Source organism: Phascolarctos cinereus, unplaced genomic scaffold, assembly GCF_003287225.1.
Source record: "Phascolarctos cinereus isolate Bilbo 61053 unplaced genomic scaffold, phaCin_HiC Scaffold_726;HRSCAF=1367, whole genome shotgun sequence".
In the NCBI taxonomy this organism is placed as follows: domain Eukaryota; kingdom Metazoa; phylum Chordata; class Mammalia; order Diprotodontia; family Phascolarctidae; genus Phascolarctos; species Phascolarctos cinereus.
Genome location: NW_027556098.1, coordinates 262345610 through 262369740, shown reverse-complemented (window position 1 = coordinate 262369740; position 24131 = coordinate 262345610). Strand labels below are relative to the sequence as shown.

Below are 24131 nucleotides of genomic sequence, written 5' to 3'. Positions count from 1 at the left end.
AAAATTTTGGTCTGGTATATTTAAAAAACCAGATTAGAGGAATGTACTTAGATATTATTTATTTTTATATTTATATAATATCTTTATAATTTATATATTTATAAATTTATAATAAAATGATATATACATTATATATTTATTTTATATTTTGTTTATTTTAAAACATTAAGCCATATTAATACAATTTAGTTTTCTTTTGAGAACCATTTGCCTTAAATGATCACTTTCTATTCATGTAAGTTTTCTTCTGAGTTGGGATCTATCTTGCCCTGCCATTTTAATTCAACTCAGAAGTTAAATGTAGCTTAGGTAGAAAAGAGTATATAATCAGTCAGGTCAGGGTGGGGATCTTCCTGTCCATTTCGAGATGAGTAGAGTTATTTTTAGCCCTGCATAATTTAGAAAAAATTTGATAGCTGATTTCTGTAAGGATCTATTGATTAATAAATTGTGTTAGAAAGGGGATATGATGTAGCAGAAAGAACATGGTATCTGTTGTTGGAAAATCTGGTTACAGAATCTGCTGGTTACTATCTTTGTGATCTTAGGCAAACCAGCTAACCTGGAGGTTCAATTTCCTCACCTGTAAAATGAGGGAGGTTGGACTCAAAGTTCTCTTCTGGCCATAAATCTCGTAATTTACAGCAGCTTTTGGTTTCATCACAATATGAGGCAGCTAGCTGGTACAAGAGATAGAATGTGCCAGGCTTGGGGTTAGGAAGATCAAATTTGATCTCTAACACTTCATATCTATATTTCCATGGGTAAGTGACTTAATCTTTGTTTGCCTCAGTTTCCTCACCTGTAAAATGGGGATAATAACACCTGTGTCCCAAGGTTATTATGAGGATCAAATGAGATAATAATTGTAAAGCATTTAGCACAGTGCCTGGCACATAGTATGCTTTATATAAATTTTTACTATTATTATTTGCAACTTGAATACTATAATTTTGTATTATTTTGTACCTACAATTGAGGTCAAACGTTAAAATGAATGGTTTTTTGGATATATTCCTATATAATTTTCTGATTCTAGCCAGGGGTTTATTGATTTGTATTTGCTTTTTGGAATTTTTAAACACTTGAACATACTGGCTGTAATTCATAAACTCTTTCTTGTCTTCAATCATATTGTCTTTCAGGACCAGATGTGTTAGCCACCAATAGACATTTCGTTCACATATATTTGTAGTTGACTTAGTCTCTTTTCTTAGTACCATAAACCTCTTAAAGTTGTCTTTTGACTGCATCCTACTGGGACTCCCATCTGGTAGAGTTTAGTTGATTTTGTATGACTATACATTTGAGGTAGTAAGGATTTAATAATTTCTAAAAATAATGATCTGTTATTAAAATGTGATGTACACTTTTTCTTTTAGAGATATAACAACAATGAAAGGTACCATTGTTGCCCAGGTTGATTCAAGTGAATCCTTCCAAGAATTCTGTAGTACTTCATGCTTATCACTCTATGAAGACAAACAGAATCCTTCAAAAGGACTTTTAAATAAATCAAGATGCACTATCTGTGGCAAACTAACGGAGGTTTGTATTCTGTATGTTTAAAATAGTTTTCATGATAAAAATTTTCTAAGCTATATTATTTTTTTAAGCTTTATTTTTTACATCATAATATATTATGTACATTTTGAAAAATTTGGTTAGCAAGGTTCTGTACTAGTAGAGTCTGATGGAAGAATTGCAGATAGATTTATCAATACTGTGTAATTATCTTCTTGGCTGAAATGAGTAACTTTTTTCTAGTTAAATATATGAATTTTACATTTTTTATTTGGGTAATTTTTTTGTAGGGGTGGATTCATTAATATCTATAGTGTTCTTCCTCATGTCTTCACACACTATTCTCCTCTCCCCTCCCCATATATAAGGGTAGACTGAGAAGTGTTTGGCATGGCAGCAGGGTGGGGTCAGAGGGAGATTAAGGAATGATCTTGTTCAGAATTCAGGTAGAAGGGCATTATCAAGCATTTAAACAAAGATGTTTTCATTTCTTAAAAATGTATGGTACACAGCAGTTCACCTTGTTTCTAATTGGATGTTTTTTAAAAAAAATCTTTAAAATATTTATTTTCAGAATTCTTGGTCCATTCCTCTTACCAGATAGGACCGTCATACCCATCAAAGCTAGTCAGTTGTCTGTCAGTTCTGTTTCTGTTTGTGAAAGTCAGTTAGTCCTGTGATTATAGGCATGTTAACTTTATTTGGGGGAGAAGGGCGGATTCAATTTCCTTATCTCTAAAATGGGAAGGTTCAGTTAAATTCAAAAATTCCCTTCTAGGTCTAATCTACTTTGACTTTGTCTAAACATAAGTTCTGCAGAGGAGTCACAGATCTTTTGTTCTTACATAATGATAACTGATTTTCTTTAAGTGTCACCTTAATGCTGTATTGCATTTTTCTTTCAGATTCGCCATGAAGTAAGCTTTAAAAATATGACTCATAAGCTCTGTAGTGACCACTGCTTTAATAGATATAGAATGGCAAATGGCTTAATAATGAATTGCTGTGAACAGTGTGGCGAGTACTTGCCTAGCAAAGGTGCTGGAAACAATATCCTTATCATCGATGGCCAGCAGAAAAGATTTTGCTGCCAAAGCTGTGTCAGCGAATACAAACAGGTAATTGTTCTAATATGAGTAATTTTAATTTGAAAAATTGTGAGATGAAGTGGCATATCTTTTATATCTTCATCAGGCTTATCTTGGAAACACTGTTTGAGACCCCGTTTTTAATTTAGTGTCATTAACTTAGTGTTATTTTCATTATGCCATGTAGTACAGATGTTAGGTAACTATCCAAAGTTGAGTCTGTAACATTTAGGTTTTTAAAATCTTCCAGTTAAGAAACAGTTATGTTTAACAGAACTGAAAGATGCATATATAGAGAATCCAAATCTCAGCGTTAGGAGATTCTCAGTGGCTGTTCCTCAGCAAGAATTCTCTCCATAATACACCAAGTGGACATGTAGTCTTTCCTTAAAGACCTCCAGTGACTTTGTAAGACTAGTAGCCCTTGCCTCCATGTTCTGGGTGAAGACAAAGACCATGTTTTAGGTTTTGAAAAGTATAAAAACCTGATTTCAGCTTAGTGTTTTGACTGCAATTGCTTTAGGCAGGCATCCGTGGAAGAAGGTATTCTCTACTATATATATTTTTTTATTTGGTTGAAAGTCTCTTAGTTCATGAAGGGTTTGTAGATAAAGCTGCTTTAGGAGTAGCCTTAAGCACTGTGAGAGCCTAATAAAGAGAAATTAAGGGACAATCTAATTGAAAATAGTAGGGAAAATGGCTATGAAGAGTTCTAGGCTATTTCAGAGAAGTATCTTTAAGGGTAATATTTGAGCTGTGTTACCGAGATAGTTTTTGTTGAAGAAAAAATAATTGTCAATTCCTTTATGTGCCTTTGCCTTTTCTGTAGTCCTCCATAATACCATAGATCATCAAATGATCTATTGAGATAGTTTGTACATGGTGTGATGGGGTAAGTTAGTACATGTTTATAAAGTTAAATTACAGTTATATAAAGGCAAATTAAATTAGTATAATTTTTTCAAGAACAGAGTTTTGTGTAATACTGTAATTTTGTAATTTATAAGATGAAAGCAAAAAAGCAGGAATGTTGAAATGACTTTTAGATCAAGTTGTAATTAGAAATAATAGACAACAACCAAAGCCTGTTTTCCCCCAACACTGTGTTTTTTAATTAGCTTCGGGTAAAGAAAGGCTCATCTGTAAATTCATATCTTTCACTGTAGATAATTGAGACAAATATAGCACAGTTGAAATAAATAAGAGATTTAACACTAAGCCTTACCCTTTCTGACCTAAGTGGTTGAGATAATTCATAGCTCCTCCCACAGTGCATTTGTTTTTCTGTCTGTTCTTGACTCTTCCCATCTTTCTTCTTTGCCAGTTTGCTGAGTGTGAGACGGAGCCTCACAAGCATCATGTCAGACTCAACATTTACAAATAATTCTGTCCCGCCACACTTCCCAACCAATTCACCCCTTTTTTGTAACTTATTTCTGTTGAGGGTACTGATGGGGTACTTGGCGCTTGTGCTTGGACCCCAATTTCTCCCTGGCCTCAGAAACACTGTCCCTCGAAGTTTCCCTTCAGCCCACCCAAGGACCCGATCTCTGGCAATAATTCATGAGTGGGCCTACTGAGGCAAACTATCTCTCCTTGTTACTAGAACAAGCTGACTTCTGTAGAAATTCCCTTGGATGAACAGGATCATCTTGTATCAGCAGAACTATCAAGTACTGATGCCCACAGTTACCATATACAATCCAGAGATCAAGCTATAGTTGTCAACTCCTGAAACTATCTTGTTATAGACATAACAGACCAAAAACATACCCCTTAGGGAAACCCTTCTCTCTATCCTCGGTTTCCAGTAATGAATGATGTAGTTGTATGTTATCACCTAATTAGCATACTTGCCACATAATCCACTACTTTTCCTATATAAGCTTTAGCATCATTCTTGTTAGGTTGCAAGTTCCCTAAAGAGCTCTGCCGACCATGGTAGGTGCAAAAAATCCTTGAGAATCCTTGCCTGCTGTACAGCATAACAATAAATCTTTGCTACCTTGACTTAAAGAATGCTTGAGTCTGTGAAATCATTCTAGATGACCCCATCCTATACCCTCCAGTCCTTGAGGGGTCCAAACCTCTCAGACAGCAGCAGTACTAACATCCTTGTACTTAAGTAGTTCAGCTTCCTCAGATTCATCTTCAACTTTTCCCTCTGTTACTCCCTCATATCCTACCAATTGCTAAATCTTGAGGATCCTACCTCCTTGATTCTATTACATCTCTTCTCTTTTGTCTAGATAGTTAGACAGCTATCACCCCTGTCGAGTCCCTTATTACCTCATCTGCACTATTCTAGTGCCTTCCTGTTGGGCCTACTTGATTCAGTTCTTTCCCTCTTTCATTTCATCCTCCACAGTTGCAAGTGGGACATTCCAAACTAACATTCTTCCCTTGCTTAACAAGCTCCAGTGTCTCCTTTGCCTCTAGGATAAAATAAAACTCTTTCATTTGGCATTTATACCCCTTCATGATCTGGCACCAACTTTTTTTTTCCTTCATTATATATTGCTTCCATTCACACACTCTGAAGTCCACCCCAAAATGCCTTTTTCCTCTCTTATTTCCTTCCTGCCCTTCCCACCTTCCCTCCCTCCCCCACCCTTGTGCCTTAGCGCAAGCTGTCATTAAATACCTGGAATGTACTTAGTCTTAACTTCTACCTCTTAAAATTTTGTTTCCTTCAAAACTGTAGTACAGTAGCTGTAGTACTACCCACACAAGCAAGAGCTGTCATGATCCCAACAGCTATTTCCTCTTCTTAAAATTACCTTGTCTGTACTTGCTTTTTCCCCATTACAAGATAAAATCTTTGAGGTTACTGTCAGAGCATTTAATTTTTGTCTTTTTGTGCACAGAACTTGGCACCTAATAGATGCTTAATAAACACAAGGCTATCTTATGTAACAGATTGTATCTGTAGACCTGGGATTCAAATCTTACTTTGTGATTATAAATTGTATCTTAGCTACTGCTCTACCTACCTCTTTATTATGTATTGAACTTAAGATGCTTTGGTCAGTCCTCCAGAATCTTGTTTAGTCACTGAGTTGATCAACTTCCTTCAGTATTTCAAAGTTCTTTGTTTTTATATTTTTGTTATTACTGTATTAATTGTCCTTTTGTTTATATTTAATTGCTATGAATTTACAGGGAATAATAGAAATTTCTGATAATTCCAGGTTTTTTTTTTAAATATCAACAAAGTCTTTTTGTCCAACCACTTCTTTTTGTTAAGCTCAAACAAGATCTCATAGGCAGTCATCTGAGACAGCTAGGTGGTTTAGTGTATATATCACTGGGCCTGGAGTCAGGAAGACTTGATTTCAAATCTGCCCTGGGACAACTAGCTGTGTGAACCTGGACAAGTCAATTTTGCCTCAGTTTCCTCAGTTGTAAAATGATAGTAATAACGGCACCTACCTTGCAGTGTTGCTGTGAGAATCAAATGAAATAAATATTTGTTAAGTGCTTAGTATAGTTTCTGACATATAGTAGGTGCTGTATAAACGCTTATTCTTTCTACTCCCTCCTCTTTGATATATACTGTTGCAACAGATTTAGTTTGATAGTCATAATTGGAAGGAATTCTAAGGCTCTCAGTGATTCTAGGTTTTAGAAATCATGTATTAAATTAATATTAGGTTAAATGATGAGACTAGATTGCTACACCCCCACCATGTTTTTCTTGAATGAATGACTAAAACCTGTATTAAACACAGTATGTGCAAAACACTGAGTACACAAATAGAAAAAAAGGTTCTTGCTGCTTTCAAGGTCCTCACATTCTAATGGAAGAGAATACATTTGGAAGGTTTTAGCTGCAAGTCAAATGAAAAAGTCCCATGGTCCTTATGAGGTAGTGCAAAGTAGATGACCATACCTCTTAAATTTGTCGTTTCTACTGATAAAATTTTATCAGTTTCTGATGTTGAACTATTTATGACAATCCTGAGGACTTTGGTGCAAGAACTTTTTTAGTGATTGTTATTATGTTTGTTTGTGTTTTGGCTAGGCCAGTGGGATTAAGTGACTTGCCCAAGGTCACACAGCTAGTAATGGCCGGATTTGAACTCAGGTCCTCCTGAGTGCAGGGCCGGTGCTCTATCCACTGCGCCCCTTCACTGCTCCCAGTGATTGTTGTTATGGATTATGTAAATAGGTAAAACTTATTTTTACTTAAAAATGTTAAAAGAAATTTAGTGTTCTGCTTTACAACCGTAGTGCTTCCTGTTTGTAATGCTAAAAGTCCACAATCTTACTATATGCAACTGAAGAAAATGAAAGATGTAGATTGAATGTTAATTAGAATTAAAATGCAAAATTTTGTTTTTAATTTATATCTTAGTTTAGTTTTCCTCTTGAACATTACCATAATGTGACTTGGTGATGTAAAATGTCATGTTCATAGTTTATGCTTGGAAGGTATTCTATAACAAACTCCAAAGTGTCAGTAAATACTCTAGTAAATGCTTTTCTGCAGTTTAAAACAAATTCTAGTTAGATAGTTGAATGAAGTAAAGTTGTTAGTCCAATGTCTTTTGTAGCTTCAGCAGAAAATTGTTTATTGTTTTGTCCTTGGTAAGTAGTTTTCTGTGTTTAAGGATGTCATTTAGTTTGGAATGCTATTCCTCTGTTCCCTATCTGGAATATTAAGACTTCTGAGCTCTGTCTTTCAAGTCTGGCATCAGTGATTTGTGATGTAAAGCTGATCAGAGAAATCTGAACAGCTTAAAGCAGACTCTTGAACAGAAGTAGGATATTGGTGATATTAGGATATGAAAGTGGTTATATCCCAAGGCTTTGTAAGAGAAGTACACTAGATTTTGACTCAGTAGAAAACTGGGTTCAAACCCCACCATTGATGCTTAGCAAAGTGAGATGTTACTTTGCCCAAAGTGATAATTATTGGTAAAATTGGAAACAGATACTGTCCCTTTCTGAAAAGCCTGTATTAATTTAATTTGTCTATGCTATTATCTTAGATTTTGCTTTAGGATAATACTTGAAATTACTTCATATTCTCTGAATTTGAAAACATCTTATTTTTCTTCCTTCTGCTCTTTGTCCTCTTACTTCACCCCCACCCCACTTCGAATTGGCAGTTGATCTGTACAAGTTACCTTTTCTTCTTCTCTTCTTTGATTTATGGATTATTCTAATATGATTAATTGCTAATTCATTTGTCATAAGTTAAAGCTGGCATCAGAAACGTCTTGTGCCAAATCCTTCTACTATATTTTCCTACTTTAGTATAGCAATATGCGCTGTTAGCCTTACATTGCAGTAATTCTTCATTTTCCATTCTAGCAAAGTGAAGCGATGTCCTAGATCATTCAGTTGACCCAAAAATGACTTCTTTGATTTTATAGAAACCTTATGATTTCCTTGGGCAGGTAGGTGGTGCAGTGGTTAGAGTTCCAGACCTGGAAGAGTCAGAAGAATACTCTTCCTGTGTTCACATCTGGCCTCAGACACTTCCTGGCTGTGCAACCCTGGGCAAGTCACTTAATCCTGTTTGCCTCAGTATCCTCATATATAAAATGAGCTGGAGAAGGAAATAGCAAACCATTCCAGTGGTCACGAAGAGTTGGGCATGACTGAAAATGACTCAACCTGATTTCCTTAGAAAAACATGATAGAATCAGAGTTAGAAGAGACATTGGAAGTCTTTTATTAATCTTAAAGATGAAACTACTCAATTACACTCTGTTTACTTGCAATATTCACAACTATTTAGTGGAAGAAATAGAACCCAGTTCTCCTGATTTGTCATATGTTTTTCTTTTAATATTCTGTGGTGTTGATGATCATTGTTGTAATTATGTTTTCTTTAGGCTAATAATTAAAGTTGGGTTTGTCTGAGAGTGTGTGAGATGTGTTAAGAGAAATTCACAAAGCATAATGTTGAGAGTTACCTGTGTTTCAGCCTGTTTACTTCTAGCTTTATTTCTTTTGTTCCAGCTTTATTTCTTCATTAGTTGGAAAGGATTACCTAAACTTGAATGGTCCAATATTAAATTTTGGCTAAATCTGATTTCTTAATCTTTTTCCAGGTAGGTAGCCATCCCAGCTTCTTGAAGGAGGTTAGAGATCACATGCAGGACTCCTTCCTGATACAGTCAGAGGTAAGAATTTTGCCATTGCTTTTACTGTATGATGTTGTTAGAATTCTTGAAGTTTAAGATGTTTTTAATCTTATTTTTATTATTTCTTCTTGGTTTTATATCATTTGTTAAATTTTTATTAATTTCTTTGTCCAGCAAGCCGTCCATTGTAACAAAGATTTTAAAAGGGTGAAAAAAAAAGCAGCTTAACAAAAATTTCTAACACATCAACCTTGTCTTTTAGCATTTTCAGTGACCTACCTTTGTTATGCCTTACCTCCTCAATGAAAGAAGAGAAATACATTTAGTTTGTCAACTCTTCTTTAACCTCAAACTTAGTCATTACGATTATACATTCTTCGATTTTTTTGGTTGAAATTCCTTCATATTCCATATTAACTAAACATAAACTAAGGGCTTACTCTGTACAGAGCATTGTTTCAGACCTAAAGGGTAGATAGGAAATTTAAATATTTCTGCCTTCTTGGTGCTTACATATACATGTTAAATGATAAGTTGTAACACAGAGTTACTAATAAAGGCGCACAGCAGAAGCTGCATTTATATTCAGGAATTTAGCTGGAAAGGGAGTAGAAAAGAGTACATTTTAAGGCATACTGATAGAAGAAGATTTATAGGGAGTTCTGTACACTGCTTACCTTGGAAATAGAGTGGGGAAATGACAGATTTTAGAAGGGCCTTGACTAAAAAGCAAAGGCATTTCAATGGGTATGCGTTATGGAATCAATGAAGATGCTTAGCAGAGTATGATCTCTATGTAAAAATATTATTTTGTTACATTATAATGAGTGGGTATAGAGAGTAGAGTATGTTAGACTAGTTGTTAAGTTATGACAGGTGTTGATAATGAAGTCCTGTATCTGAGTGGTGGCATTTTGATGATAGAGGAAGGGGTTGGATTTTAGAACTATTTCATAGGTAGATTTTGTAAATGGAATAAAAAATGAGAGGAAAAACAGCCACAGGCTTACCTTTATTGGGGGTAACTAGGTGGTGCAGTGGACAGAGTTCTGGACCTGTAGTCAGGAAGAGTTATCATCCTGAGTTCAAATCTGGCCTCAGACACCTACTAGCTGTGTGACCCTGGGCAAGTCACTTAACCCTGTTAGCCTCAGTTTTCTTATCTCTTCAATGAGTTGGAGAAGGAAATGGCAAACAATTCTAGCATCTTTGCCAAGAAAACCCCAAAAGGGGTCATGAAGTAAAACATGACTGAACAACAACAAAATACCGTAATGGGAGATGTATTGAAAGATTGTGTCAGAGTGAGCCTTGGTTGGGAGAAAAGATACCAAACTTCATGTTGGCATATTGTGATGACAGTGCATGATTCAGGTGGAGAAAGTTATTAAGTGGTTGGTAATGCCAGTCTGATGCTCAAGAATGAGATGAGCTTTAAAAATGAGACTGAGGATAAAGGTTTGCAAATTGTTAGAAACTATAGCGTGAAGAGGTCGACATGAGAATTGCCTATTTTAGAACACGGGGGAAGGAGGTAAAATCAGACACCTTAAGAGCACCTACAATAGGTGTTGGCCGAGTATGAGAATCGAAATAAGGGAAAATTAGAAATTTGGAGAACCAGGAGTGTATGATCTATTTGAAGGTAAAGGAGGCAAAGACCTTTCTTTGGGAGGGAGTATTCAGTAATGTCAAATTGCAGAGGAGTCAATATGAGGACTAAAAGGCCCATTGGATTTGATGATAGTCTTTCAGTGACCTTAGAGCACTTTTAATAGAATGCTAAAGGCAAGCTTGATAGAATGGCAGTAAGAGGTACAGGCAGTTGGTAGTAGTCTATAGACTGCTTTCTAAAATTTAGGAAAGTTTGAAAGTAGGTGAAGGTAGAGAAGTGTTAAAAGATTTTTCATATCTATGCTTATATAAGTGAGCCTATTATTCCCAGAATGAAATTCCTTGTCCAAATAGATGACTGAAGAGAGAGTGCCTAACTCATTACCCTTTACCTACTGTGTATTGTAGGTACCATTTGATATTTTTGTTTGTTGATTGAGTGGTCCTTTCATTTGCCTTCCTAGTTCCATGGTGGAGGTGGTAGGGTGAGATGTTGGATGTATTATTAGTTTTTCTCCAGTTGAATATAAGCTCATTGTGAGTAGGGATTGTTTCATTTTCCTAGCACAGTGTCTTATACAAAGTAAGCTCTTAATATTTATTAATTGTTGGGATGGTTTGCTAAGGAAATTATTAGTGTAATTGAGATTTCACTGGGAATATTTTAAATACTTTCAAATACTTAAATACTTTTAAAAGGTTCCTTAATGAACAGTGCTAATTGTAAATCAGTCTTATCTTTAATTTTACCTAAAGATCCTTTACTAAGGATTTTCAACGTTTAGCCTATTATAATAATTACTAAATTTGCTTTTTGTAAGTTGATTCATTTTCTTGAAAAAAAATCCCTAATTCATTAGTTTCCTGTGTTGTGAATTTAAACTTTTTCCTTTACCATGTAGCATGAAACTGTTTGCCAAAATTATTGCCAGCTACCTGGGTATTATGATTGATCTTAGGTATAATTATTTTGATTTAGTTATCACTCTGCCCTTTGTCCATTTTTAATAATCAAAGCTGCAAAAAGTATCCATTGAATTTTTCCAATGGATTTTTCCAATATATGCTAGTAATAATAGCTTTACATCCCTCACCTTATTTTCATTTAGCAAAAAAATTTTTGAATGAATTAGATTTACTGAACTTAAGCTTTGAGTTTTTAACATTTCTGAAATTGAGGGCATGCAGAAGTTAACCTAGGCATTGGTGTTGTAATAACTTCCAGGGAAATGCATTGTAAATATATTGTATTAACCTTTGAGTTAACATATTTGTTTGTAAATAATGTGGTTAGTTTTAGTAAGTTACTTAAATGAGACTAGAAAGGCCTAATGGATAATTTTAGGAAATTTACCGCAAAATTACAGCACATAAGTATGTAGCCCCACAGTAGTATATTCTCTGGATTGTAAATTCCTTTGGGGTAAGGAGCCTGTTGTTTTTAAATTTTCTGTCTTACAGAGAGTCTAATAATGCAACTTAATAAAATAGAGACTGAAGATAAATTTTTGTTGTTACATGAAAGTGTTTTCTACCATATTTCAGTTATTTCCAAGTTCTCTAAACTTTGCATATTTGTTTCTCCTTAACTTGTCAATTACATTTCATTGAATTCTATTACAACAGAGCTATAATGTTCTCAACCATTTCACCTCCCTGGGCTTCGGTTTTTTCGCTTATAAAGTGAGAGACTAGAAGGCCTCTGAAATTCTTTTCCTCTAAATCTGTGGTCCTATAACATGATATTGTTCTTAAAATCAATGTCTACTTTGGATTTGTTTATTCAGTTCACTGACAAAATCTTTCCATATTTAATATTCACTCTTCATGGTAAGTTTCTAAATTGGTAGGTGTTTGCATTTTTAAACAAGGTGAATGAGTCAGTTATTCTCTAAACATTTATTAAGCATGTACTATTGTGCCATGAGGTGCTAGTGATATAAATATGAAAAAGAAAGACATCCCTGCCCTCCAGACATATACAATGTAGTGGAGAAAGATCTTAGGTTAGCTCAATAGTAATTACTCGTTACTTGTATCTCCCCTCCCATACTCCTCCCCCACCCCGCCCCCAATTTCAGTTACCTATCTCTTAAAAATCAGTCTTGTTTTGGTAGATGTCCTGATGATTCCTTCTGGTATTTACTTTTCAGTTACCAAAGTACTACAAAGGGCTTTTCCTTTTTGTGTTCTACATGCATTCTGTTTTTGACAGTATTCTTCTATATTGCCATAGTTTGTGATTTCTCAAGATGAGATTTTAACTTCACACTGTTTATTGCCATAGTTTGTGATTTCTCAAGATGAGATTTTAACTTCACACTGTTTACTGCACATGATTTATCTGGAGTATGGGAAATCCTCCACTCAGGTTGCCAATATCAGTGTTGTCTAGTTAAAACATTGAAATCACATAATTCAGTTTCAGTTTTTATATACAAGATTCTTGTTACATGTGCAGGGGGAGAAGCCAGAGTGAATAATAATTATTATTTTTTTAAACATAATGCCATGGAAATCTGACACTCTGGTTGATTTCTGTTGTTATTGTGAATGCCCACATATTCGTTCTGTTGTACACACCTCCTTAGCATGGAACATTATAAAATGTATTTATTGTAATAATTAAATGGATTGGAGAGAATAGTCATATGTGTGTATAATGACTGTAAAGGTGATCTTTATTAATTTGGTCACATATCTTTCCCACTTTTCATTTTGATAAGCTGCCAAAATTTGGTATTTTTAATAGAATAAAAAAATTCTGAACAGTCATTCAAAATTTTCTACAGCACAGCTTTTTAATGGGGGTCTATGGACTTCAATGTAGCTGGTTTCCTTTGTAATCCTATGTACTTTCTATGTGTTTTTTATTTTAAATAAAATTTTTTTCTTAAATTGTAAAATTTATGCCGTTTGTGAACAATTTGTTTAAATTTCATACTTTTACTTTTTTAATTTGTTTTCAATCAGTGAAAGTCTACCTTCCCTCCTCAGCATTTCACATTCCCCCCCACCCTAGAGAAAGAAAGGGAGAAAGAAAACCCCAGATATGTTAAAACATGTATGTGAACCAAAACAAATTCCCACATTGTCTATCTTTCCCCTTACCTCCCCTGAAAATATATCTTAAGCTATGCTCTTGTGTCCATTACCTCTTGCCTTGAGTTGTGTAGCAAGCTTTATCATGAGTCCTCTGGGAGTCATAGTTGTTCATTGCATTGATCAGAATTCCTACATTTTTAAAAAAGTTTTGTCTTTATAATACTGTTGTTATTGTATTAACTGTTCTCCTAATTTTGCTCATTCATGAATGTCTTCCTCGTTTTCTCTGAAATTGTCCCCTTATCATGATTTCTTAAAATATGGTGTGTTATATCATATCGTTATATCTTATTCATTAGAGGTAACTAAGTGGCAATTAGGCCTGAGATCAGGAGGACTTAATATCAAATCTGTCCTCAGACACTGTTACGCTGGGCAGGTTGCTTAAATCACCGTGTGCTCCAATTTCATTAATGGCAAAAAGGGGATAATTTGTAGGATCTAACTCCTAGGATCATCTTTTGAATAGCAAATAAAATGAGATTTGTAAAGCACTTAGAATGTTGCTTGGCACCTACTAGGCATTATATAAATTCCATTCATATACCATAACTTATTTAGCCATTCTTGTAAGTTCCGGTCAAAATTCAATAGGAAGCGGTAGAAAAAGAAATTTCATTTAAAATCACTATAGGAAGCATTAAATATTTGCCAAATCCCATATAGAAACTATGTTTGTGGATACGATCACAAAAAGTTATTTACACAAATAAAGACGGATCTAAATAATTTGGAGAAATATTAAATCTTGTATAAAGAGATGTCAATATAAAAATAATGACCATACTACCTAATGTGACTTACTCGTGCCATGCCAATTTAACTACCAAAGTACTACTTTAAAGAGCTAGGAGAGATAATTAAAAAATTCGTCTGGAAGAACATAAGGTCCAGCATTTCAAGGGAGTTAAGAAAAAGTGAAGAAAAGGGGCCTACCATTAACCAATTTTTAAATTATGTCAAAAAGCAGTAATCATCAATACGATTCAGTACTGACTAAGAAATAGGTCAATCTGTGGGACAGATTAGGCACCCAATATAGAGAAGCAAATGAACACAGTAGGGCTAGTGTTTAGTTATACCCAAAGACTTCAGCAATTTTTGTTAAGAATTCAACGTTCGACAAAACTTTTGGCAACCAGTCTGGTAGAGACTTCGTTATAGCCTTGTTTCTTGGAGCATATAAGAACATAAACTCCAAATGGGTACGTGTACATTAGATTTAAAGGGTGTCATCACTAAAAAATGGAAGAACGAGGAAGAAATTACCTTTCAGTTTGAAGGATGGGGGGGGAACAGGTTTATCATCAAATATGCGATAGAAAATTTCACAGAAGATGAAATGGATGATTCCTTATCTATTGGGAAGACATTATGGAAATAGTTAAATGCTATTATCTGAGTTTTAAATCAGCATGTTCTTCAGTTGTTGTATCCATACAGTGTGTCCTCATCAGTCAAATAAACATAAGGATATTTTAGTACTTATTTCATAGGATTATTTATTGTGAGGATCTGTAATGTGCTGTATAAATATCAATTAATCAGTGATCCTGATCTATACTTAACACCTTCTTACAGTATTTGCTTGTTTGGCTATTTTTTGTCTTGGGAATGGGAAGGAGGGGGCAGGTAAGTGGTTTATATATATTAAAGCTTAAATCAGTTTGAATTTTCATTTTATTTGGTAAATCACTTAGAAACATACAGTGGACTTTTGTCAAGTTATGTACGGGGTGAGTTGTACACAGTAACACATACAGAGGAGTGACCCTAAGGATATGATATCTTTTCCCAAAAGGTGGAATATGGTGCTTGCATTTAAGCCTCAGTTGAACCACAAAGATGGATCCTACCCTCTGTCTGCTATATTATTCCCTAATAGAAATTCAATTAATTCATCCTAGATAACGTAGGAGAATAACATTGATTGTCAAGTGGAAGAGACTCCTTAATTACGCAATCCATTCAGCCAGTCTAGTTTCTTTTCTTTAAAAACCTTGGGCGAAGGGTTGTTGATATAAAAGATAAAACAAGGTTTACCACATCTAATATATTGTCTAATTTATCAGCTGTTAGTGGATTTCCCTAACATTCTAATAAAGTGACCGTATTTTCCTTTCTTTCCCCAAACTTTATCTTTAAAGAAACTGTGCTTTCTCTTAATATCTATTGCATATTGAACCACATTAATTTTTCATATTATCCTTTCATGTCTAAGCAAATGAGAGTAAAGGGGACAGGAGATGCTTTTTTGTGTGTTTGTGTTTTTCTGTCACTAAAGTGTCTAGAATCACCATCTTTGATGTATCATACAAGTACATCTTGTATAGTGGGTGGCTATACTTATTTTCTCATCTCTCTAATTTTGAGCATACTTTTCCTCTTGTCTTAATAATAAGCTTTTTCACTTTCTTCTTTACCTATGTTTCTGTGCTTCATCCTTCTTTACCTTTTTTTTGGGGGGGTGAAGCAATTGGGGTTAAGTGACTTGCCCAGAGTCACACAGCTAGTGAGTATTATGTATCTGAGGTCAGATTTGAACTCAGATCCTCCTGACTCCAGGGCTGGTGCTTTATCCACTGTGCCATCTAGTTGCCTCTGCTTTATCCTTCTCAACCCATTCTGCTGGACTCTATACAGCCCCAAAAGGGTCTCCTACTTAAAAAAAAAACCAACCAATTATTTCATGTAGTCTCCCAGGATTTTAACTTTCTTTGATAGTTTAGTACTTATCCTTATATGGATCTTTATGTTCTCCCAACGCCCATGCAACATACTGGAATGGTATTTGTAGAAGTACTCCGTATAGCATTTAAAGTATGTGTGCTATTGTTCTGAGAGAAGAAATACTGGAGGCAGTGAGGCCAGTAAAAGGCCACCTCTGCAGCCTGTAGGAGAATTATTTGGTTAGGCCAGAATTAATGGAAAAAAAAGGGAAAAAATGTGGGAGAGGTATGGATGTAGATTCAACAGGAATTGGCAGCTGTTTGAGTATGGGTAGCAAGTTGGAAGAGTCAAAGATGATTCATAATTTTAAAGTTTAGGGAACTGGAAGTATTGTATTACCCTCAGTACAAATAGGGAAGTTTGGAGAAAAGGGATGTATTTTAGAGGCAAATACGGCAGGAGTAATTTTTGACATATTTAGTTTTTGATTTTGGTGGGACATGTTGTTGGAGATATCTAGTAAGTAGAGGTAGGGGATGAGAGAATATGTGTATTATTCGTAGACGTGAGAATTAAACTTGGGTGTGAGCACATATAGGATGTCCTTGGGTTGGAAAGTAACCTGCTGTTGTTTGTCCTTCATTCTCAAAGAGGTCCATGACATCAGGGAGGTCATGCCATGCCGTGCAAGTGAATTAGATTTAAATGAGGGAGGGCTGGGCCAAGTCACCAGCTTCACTTTCTCCTTTGTAGCCCTTTGGATCTAGTGATAAGATAATAGATCAGGACGACTGGAGTTGGCTCTGGATGTAGTGGGAGACCTTGGCCTTTTTTTTTTTTTTTTGGCTAGGCAGTGGAGCTAAGTGACTTGCCTAGGGTCACACGGGTAGTAAGTTATGTGTCTGAGGCTGGATTTGAACTCAGGTCCTCCTGGATCCAGGACTAGTGCTCTATCCACTGTGCCACCTAGCTGTCCCGACCTTGGCCTTTTTAAGCTAAGATCTTTTCCCAGGTCTGTTTGATTGAGGTAATACCCATTAGGGGATTTAGGCTAAGTAAGAAATGAGGCAGAAAAATGGCTTCTCTTACCTAGTCCCCCACCCAAAAAAAAAAAATCAGTCTGGGAGGGGAAGACCCTGGCCAAAACAGAAACAGTAACTATTTACATTCACTCTGAGCCAGTCAGGACCTAAACAGTGACCAAGTGAGGCTTGGCCTAAGATCTATTGTTGGCCAGTCAGTGAGAGTTTGCGGTGTAATCTAGGGATGTACCTGTGAAGGTAACATTCTGGTCTGAGAACTGCAAAAGCTTGATTAGTCAAGAAGTTAAGGAAGATAGAGGACAGGAGATTTAGTGAGAGGTGTGTAATCTTACGCTTGAGTTCCACTTGTAGTAGTGGAATATGTGGGCAGTCAAGGCAGTCAAGAAATGATGGGCTGGATTATTATGCACTATGTAAACCTTCTAGGAATTTATCAGTGAAGGTGCTATCTAATATAGGACAAAAGTTTGGAAGAAGGTATTGATTTGTTTTTATATAATAGGGGAGTTTTATATCTTTAGGTGGCGGGAAAAGGAATCTTTCTGTAAGAAAAGATAAAGATGAGTGTGATGAGTATCCTAATTTTAAATTCTTGGATCTAGATTACATATCATACTGTATTGAACTTTTTTCTCTTATGGACTTTAAAACAATATGATCACCTCCTTTCACTTCATTTTACCTTAGCAACCAATCAGTTTGGTTCTGCCCAGAAAGCAGCTCCATTTGTCTCTATCTTTACCAGTGCAACAGTCAATCAGTCAACAAGTGTTAAATACCTGGTATGGGCCAGTCTGCCTAGTATGGACTAGACTCTGGGGTTACAGATGCAAAGACTGACACTCCCTTGACACAGATACTTCACATTCTTATTGAGGGAGACAACAAATAACTTATAAATACCTAGCATAAATATAAAATGAATAAATACAACTGCGTAGTTTTGAATACAAGATATTTTGGGAAGTATGTTACCAACAGATGGGGAAATCAGGGAAGGTTTTGTGCTGAAGATGGTGTCTGAAACTGTTCCATCTCAGCTGCCTAAGCTGAGAGAGATTTTTGGGGAGGGGGGTGGGGATGGAGTGTATTCTAATTATGGAGAATAGCCAGTGAAAAGGCATGGAGGGAGGGTATAAAATTTTGTATGGGATGAACTTAGGGAAGTTGGGTTTGACTGGATCACATGCACGGTGTGGGAAAGCTGGTGATGTCCAGAAAGATAACATTGAGGCCATGATGTATAAGAGGGTGTGCATTATAGGTATGGGAGATGGTTCAAAGGAATAGAGAAAGGAGGCCAGTTTGGTTGAATTACAGAGTTTGGAAGGGGGAGGAACATCTAGTGAGGCTGAAAATGAAGGTTGGGGCTAGATTATGTAGGTGTTTTAAAACTAAACAGAGAAATTTGTGTTTTAATTTAGAGACAAAAGGAAGGCACTAGATGTTCACATTCACAGTTATGATTACTGTATATTTTCCACCATCTCTGTTTATCCTTCTCTCTCTCTCTCTCATCCGCTCCCAACCCCCCTCTTTTTACCCTGTCCCTCTGCAGAAGTTATTTGCTTCTGACCACCACCTTTCCCAGTCCGACCTCCCCACCTTTTCTTATCCTCTTCTTCTGCTTCCTTGTAAGGTAAGATAGATTTCTGTACCCAATTGAATGCATATGTTACTTGCTCTATCAATCAGTTCAGTTGGAGTAAGGTTCAAGCATTGTCTGCTACCTCTACCTCTCATCTTTCCCTTTACAGTAAAAACTCTTTCATGCCTCTGTTATGTGAGATAATTTACCCTGTTCTTTTTCTTCTTTCCCCCTTCTCCCAATGCATCTCTCTTTCTCACCCTTTGATTTTACTTTTTTTAAATATCCCATAATATCTGTCCTATAAAATCAACTCATATTCATGGCCTCTGGCCTAGGTATGATCCTTCAAATTGCGCTAATAATAATGAAGTTCTTAGGAGTTACAAGTATCTTTTTCCCGTGTAGGAATGTAAACAGTTTAACCTTATTGTATTCCTTATGTTTCCTCTTCCCTTATATTTTCTCTTTCCTGTTTACCTTTTTATAATTCTCTTGAGTCATGTATTTGAAAATTAGGTTTTCTATTCAGCTCTGCTGTTTTCATCAATAATGCTTGAAAGCCCTCAATTTCATTAAATGCATTTTTTCCCCTGAAGGATTATACTCAGTTTTGCTGGGTAGGGGATTCTTGACTGTAATTCTATCTCCTTTACTCTGGAATATCATATTCCATGCCCTCTGATACTTTAATGTAGAAGCTGCTACATCTTGTGCTATCCTCTCTGTGGGTCCACCATATTTGAATTGTTTTGTTTTTTTCTTTCTGGCTGCTTGCAGCCTTTTCTTCTTCATCTGAGAGCTCTTGAATTTGGCTGTAATATTCCTGGGAGTTTTCATTTTGGGAGCTCTTTCAGGAGATGATTGGAGGATTCTTTCAATGTCTGTTTTACCCTCTGGTTCTAGGATAACAGGGCAGTTTTCTTGAAAATTTCTTGAAATATGATTTCTAGGCTCTTTTTTATTTTATTTTTTATAAAGTCTTGTAAGATAGTCCAGTATTTCTTAAATTATTTTTCCTCAGCCTCAGGTCATTTGTTTTTCCAGTGAGATGTTTCACATTTTTTCTGTTTTTTCATTCTTTTGATTTTGTTTTATTGTTTCTTGATGTCTCATGTAGTCATTAGCTTCTACTTGCCTGATTCTGATTTTTAAGAAATTATTATCTTGAGTGGATTTTTGTGCCTTTTTTACCATTTGGCCAATTTTGTTTTTTAAGATGATACCTTTTTCTGTGTGTGTGTGTGTGTGTGTGTGCGCGCGCGCGTGTGCGTGTGTGTGCGCGGGCCTCTTTTACCAAGCTATTAACACTTTTCCCATGATTTTCTTGCATCACTCTCATTTCTTTTCCCAGTTTTTCTTCTGCCTCTCTTGATTTTTAAAATCCTTTTTGAGTTCTCTCAGAGACCAATTCACATTTCTTTAAGGCTATCGATGTAATTGTTCTGACTTCATTGTTTTCTTCTGAGTTTTGTTCTTCCCTGTCACCACGGTTACTTTCCACGTCAGATTAGGTTTTGTTGTTGTTTTCCCCTTCGTTCGTATTTCCAGGATACTTTTTGACTTCTAACTTCATATTAAAGTGAGGCAGCACAGTCCCAAGCTTCAGGTTTTTCATGGTCCTGTTTTCAGAGCTAGTACTGGAGGTCAGTAAGTTTTCAGTTCTTCCAAAGGAGAGATGTGGTCACTGTTCTCCTGGCCTGTGCTCTGGTCTGTGAGTGACCACAAGCATTCTTTTCTTCTCTAGAACTGTGACCAGGGTCCCTGTGACCTTGGGGCTCTACTGTGCTACAGCACCTCCCTCCAGAATCATTGGTTTATCTAAACAAGTTTTCTTGTAGTTTAATCTTTTGCTACAACATAAAGCTTTTACAGAACCCTGAATGGCTAGCAGGCAAGCAAATGCTATATAGCATTTAAAAAAAAGTATACTAGCTGTGTGACCCTGGGCAAGTCACTTTACCTAATCCTGTTTGCCCCAGTTTCCTCTTCTGTAAAATGAGCTGGAGAAGGAAATGGCAAACCACTCTAGTATCTTTACCAAGAAAACTCCAAATGGGGTCACAAAGAGTTGGATGTGACTGAAAAATGATTAAGCAACTACATAAAAGAAAGAACTATGATTTTAAAGGCATAATTAGTTTTTGTCATAATGGTCTAGGTAAAATTTGTAACAGTCAGTACTAGTGTCTGCCCATATTTCTCTGAAATGTCCCTTTCATTTTTTCCTGTAGTACAGTAATATTCTGTTACGTTCATATAGCATTTGTTCAGCCATTCCCCAATTAATGGTGATTTCTTTAATTTCTGGTTCTTTGACACTACCAAAAAAAAATGCTATAATATTGGTGTACGTATGGTTCCTTTTCCTCTTACTCAGTTTGGGATCTCATTGAAATGTATGTGTGCATAGTTTAGTTAGTTGTAGAGGCATAGTTCCAAGTAAGTTGCTTTGTAGAATGGCTGGAACAAATCACAGCTATATCAGTAGTTGGATTCTTTAAGGTTCTCTCCGGTTCCACAATCTATTATTCTTTGTTCTAGTAAATAATAGCCAGCGTTTATATAGAGCTTACTATGTGCCAGGCACTGTGCTAAGCCTTGCTTTTACAACTAACTTATTTTCCCTCACAACAACCCTGGAAAGTAGTTGCTATTTATTCCTATTTTACAGATGAGGAAACTGAGTCAAGGAAAGGTTAACTGACTTTTTCAGGTTATATAGCTAGTAAGCATCTGAGGCATAAATGGAACTCATGTCTTCCTGACTCTAGGCCCAGTGCTCTGTCCATTGTGCCACATAAGTGCCACTAACTGCTACCTAGCTACAACTTTGTAATGAAAAGTACATAATAATAGTTTCTGGTTTTGGTCTTAATTAATTAATGGTCTTAGATTAACCTGTGTACTTTGCTGTAATTCACCCCTCATTGAAACTCTGAAGGGTGTGAGAACCTTAGATTAGAATTGCTTTAATTTGCATTTTTTATTAGCGATTTTCAGCATTTTTTCACAACATGTTATTGATTAATTGGATTTCTTACATTGAGAACCATCTTTTAATGTCTTTTGAACATACATTAATTTGAAGGGCTTTTATTCCCATAAATTTGAATTAATTCCTTGTACAGCTCGGAATCATTGCAGATCTTATTGCTTCAGTCTTCACAAGTTGCGTTGCAATCTTTTGAATATTCTTGAAAGTGATATTCCTTCAAAAGTTATTTGGAGTTTAATTTAGGGATTGATTTATTGACTTGAATTTGTTTTATGGCAGTTGGCCTTGATTTGCAGTTTTGTATATTTTATGGTTTGTATATGTTGAATTCAAACTCCTACAAACTTATTGTGGTTTCAATTCCTTATTTTTATTAGGCACAATTAATTTCTCTGTCAGTTAATGTAGAAATGTGTATCTTGTCTTCCTTAAATAAGCACAAAGTTGAGGTCTTTGAATTATTGTCTAGTCTTTTATCTGTAATCTAAGATTACATGTGATGTGAATTTTGGTAGAGAAAAAAACTATATTTTAAAAGAGACCTAGGTAATTTTTTTTTGAAGTTAAGATCTTTGTTTAAAATAACCGTAAACTGTTGAAGTTTTAGTAAGCTTGTACCCATAATTTTGAAGAAATTCTTTTAAAAACAAAGTTCATGCCCAAATGTCTGCATAATTATGGACCGATGTTTTTTAGATGAACTGAATTCCTGACTGTGGTTGCTTGTGTTTTGGATATATTTGTTTTTATTTTAAAAAGAGTGTGTGTGTGTGTGTGTGTGTGTGTGTGTGTGTGTGTGTGTGTGTGTTATGTATATATAGCATATATAATTAAACTAGATCATTTTGATTGAATTTATTACTATTTTGTCAATAAGTTGTTTTGGTTCATCCATCTAAATATCTAAGCATCTTACTTACCTTTATAAAAGTTTCCCATCATCATGCGATAATACATAGACTAATTTTTTAAAAATAATTTTTAGTTCAATTGATTTTTAATGTCTTAAGTATACACTGTTTTCTATTTTATGTTTTAGAAATATGGCAAATTGACAGCTTGTACTGGTTGTAGAACTCAATGCCGATTTTTTGATATGACTCAGTGCATAGGTCCTAATGGGTATATGGAACCATACTGTTCAACTGCTTGCATGAACACATACAAGACAAAATATGCAAAATCACCAAGTAAGTTTAAAGTTTTTAAAAATTACCTCCCCCAATACATATGTGTATATATGTACGTGTGTGTGTGTGTGTATGACATTTCCCCCTCCCTTGGATGTCTTTTCTCTAGATTTTGTTATTTTTAAAACTAGCTACATTATTAATTTAGTAAGAAAATATTAATTCCATACCCCACTAAAAAGATCTTTTCTTTAAATGTTCTTGTTGAGGTCTCCTTGGACAGGAGGGCCAATATTCATAGCTTAACCAGCTCAGTAGAACCCATGAGAACTTTCACTTCGGGCCTAGTCTTTGATGCCCCAGATTATTATAATATGGTTCTTCACCATGTTTAGCTGCAGGGTGATGAAATCTTCAGTCACAGCAACCCTTAATTTATCTGCCAAATTATAGAGGACTCTCAGTCTTTTTCAGTGTTAGAGAATTCAGAGTAACCAAACCAATGAAGTTACAAAACCTCAAAAGTAAATTGTATTTTTCATAGCTCTACCAATTCCAGGTTATTAAAATATTGGTAAAATTTTATTCCCTCTTCTTTATCCTCATGGCTGAAATTTTTGCTTCATCTGTATTTCTAAAATATAGGAGAGACTGAACTATTTATACCTTCCCTTGTGCTTTTTAAGTAAAATATAGGACACTAGCCTTACGAATTAATTGTCAGTGTGATATGATATTAAGGATTGAGGACAGGAGAAGGTTGTGTTCAAATCTTTTCTTAATAGCTTCATGACCGTGGTAAAGTCATCCCTTCTCATTTTCCTCATCCATATAAAATGAGGGACTTGAAATAGGTGGATTCCCTTAAGGATTCCATCAGCTCCATAGTCTATTATTTTGTGATCCTATAAAAAATATGCCATACGACAGTTATTGTTTTCTTTTTGTATCACATAATTACCATACTGGATAGCCTCTAAAATTGTTAAGGTGCTTTAGATTTTACTTTATGAGCATCAGTGTAACATCATGGATAGGGAAGGGTGGAATCATCAGACCTGGGTTCAAATTCCCACCCCCAGAGACTTGATAGCTAAAACTCCCTTAACTGTTTGAGTTTCACTTTCTTCATTCTTAAAATGAGGATAATGCTTGTTGTACTACTTACCAGATGATGTTGTTTTGAGCAATGCCATTTGGAAACCTTAAAGCGCTAAATAGAGGAGTTTTTTTTTATTTATTAAAACCAATCACTTCAATTTGCAAGGAAGTC

The 24131-nt window shown here is 35.4% G+C and overlaps 1 protein-coding gene across 2 annotated transcripts in view; it reads left to right on the top strand.

Annotated features, from left to right (window-relative positions):
* The window catches only part of ZMYM2 (zinc finger MYM-type containing 2), a 94947-nt gene that overhangs the window by 38229 nt on the left and 32587 nt on the right, over positions 1 to 24131 (top strand). For both annotated transcript variants that reach the window (XM_020968773.2, XM_020968772.2), the window contains 4 exons: positions 1383 to 1548; positions 2430 to 2642; positions 8678 to 8749; positions 22768 to 22918. In XM_020968773.2, coding sequence (XP_020824432.1) covers positions 1383 to 1548; positions 2430 to 2642; positions 8678 to 8749; positions 22768 to 22918 — 602 coding nt within the window. The remainder of the gene's footprint in view (positions 1 to 1382; positions 1549 to 2429; positions 2643 to 8677; positions 8750 to 22767; positions 22919 to 24131) is intronic.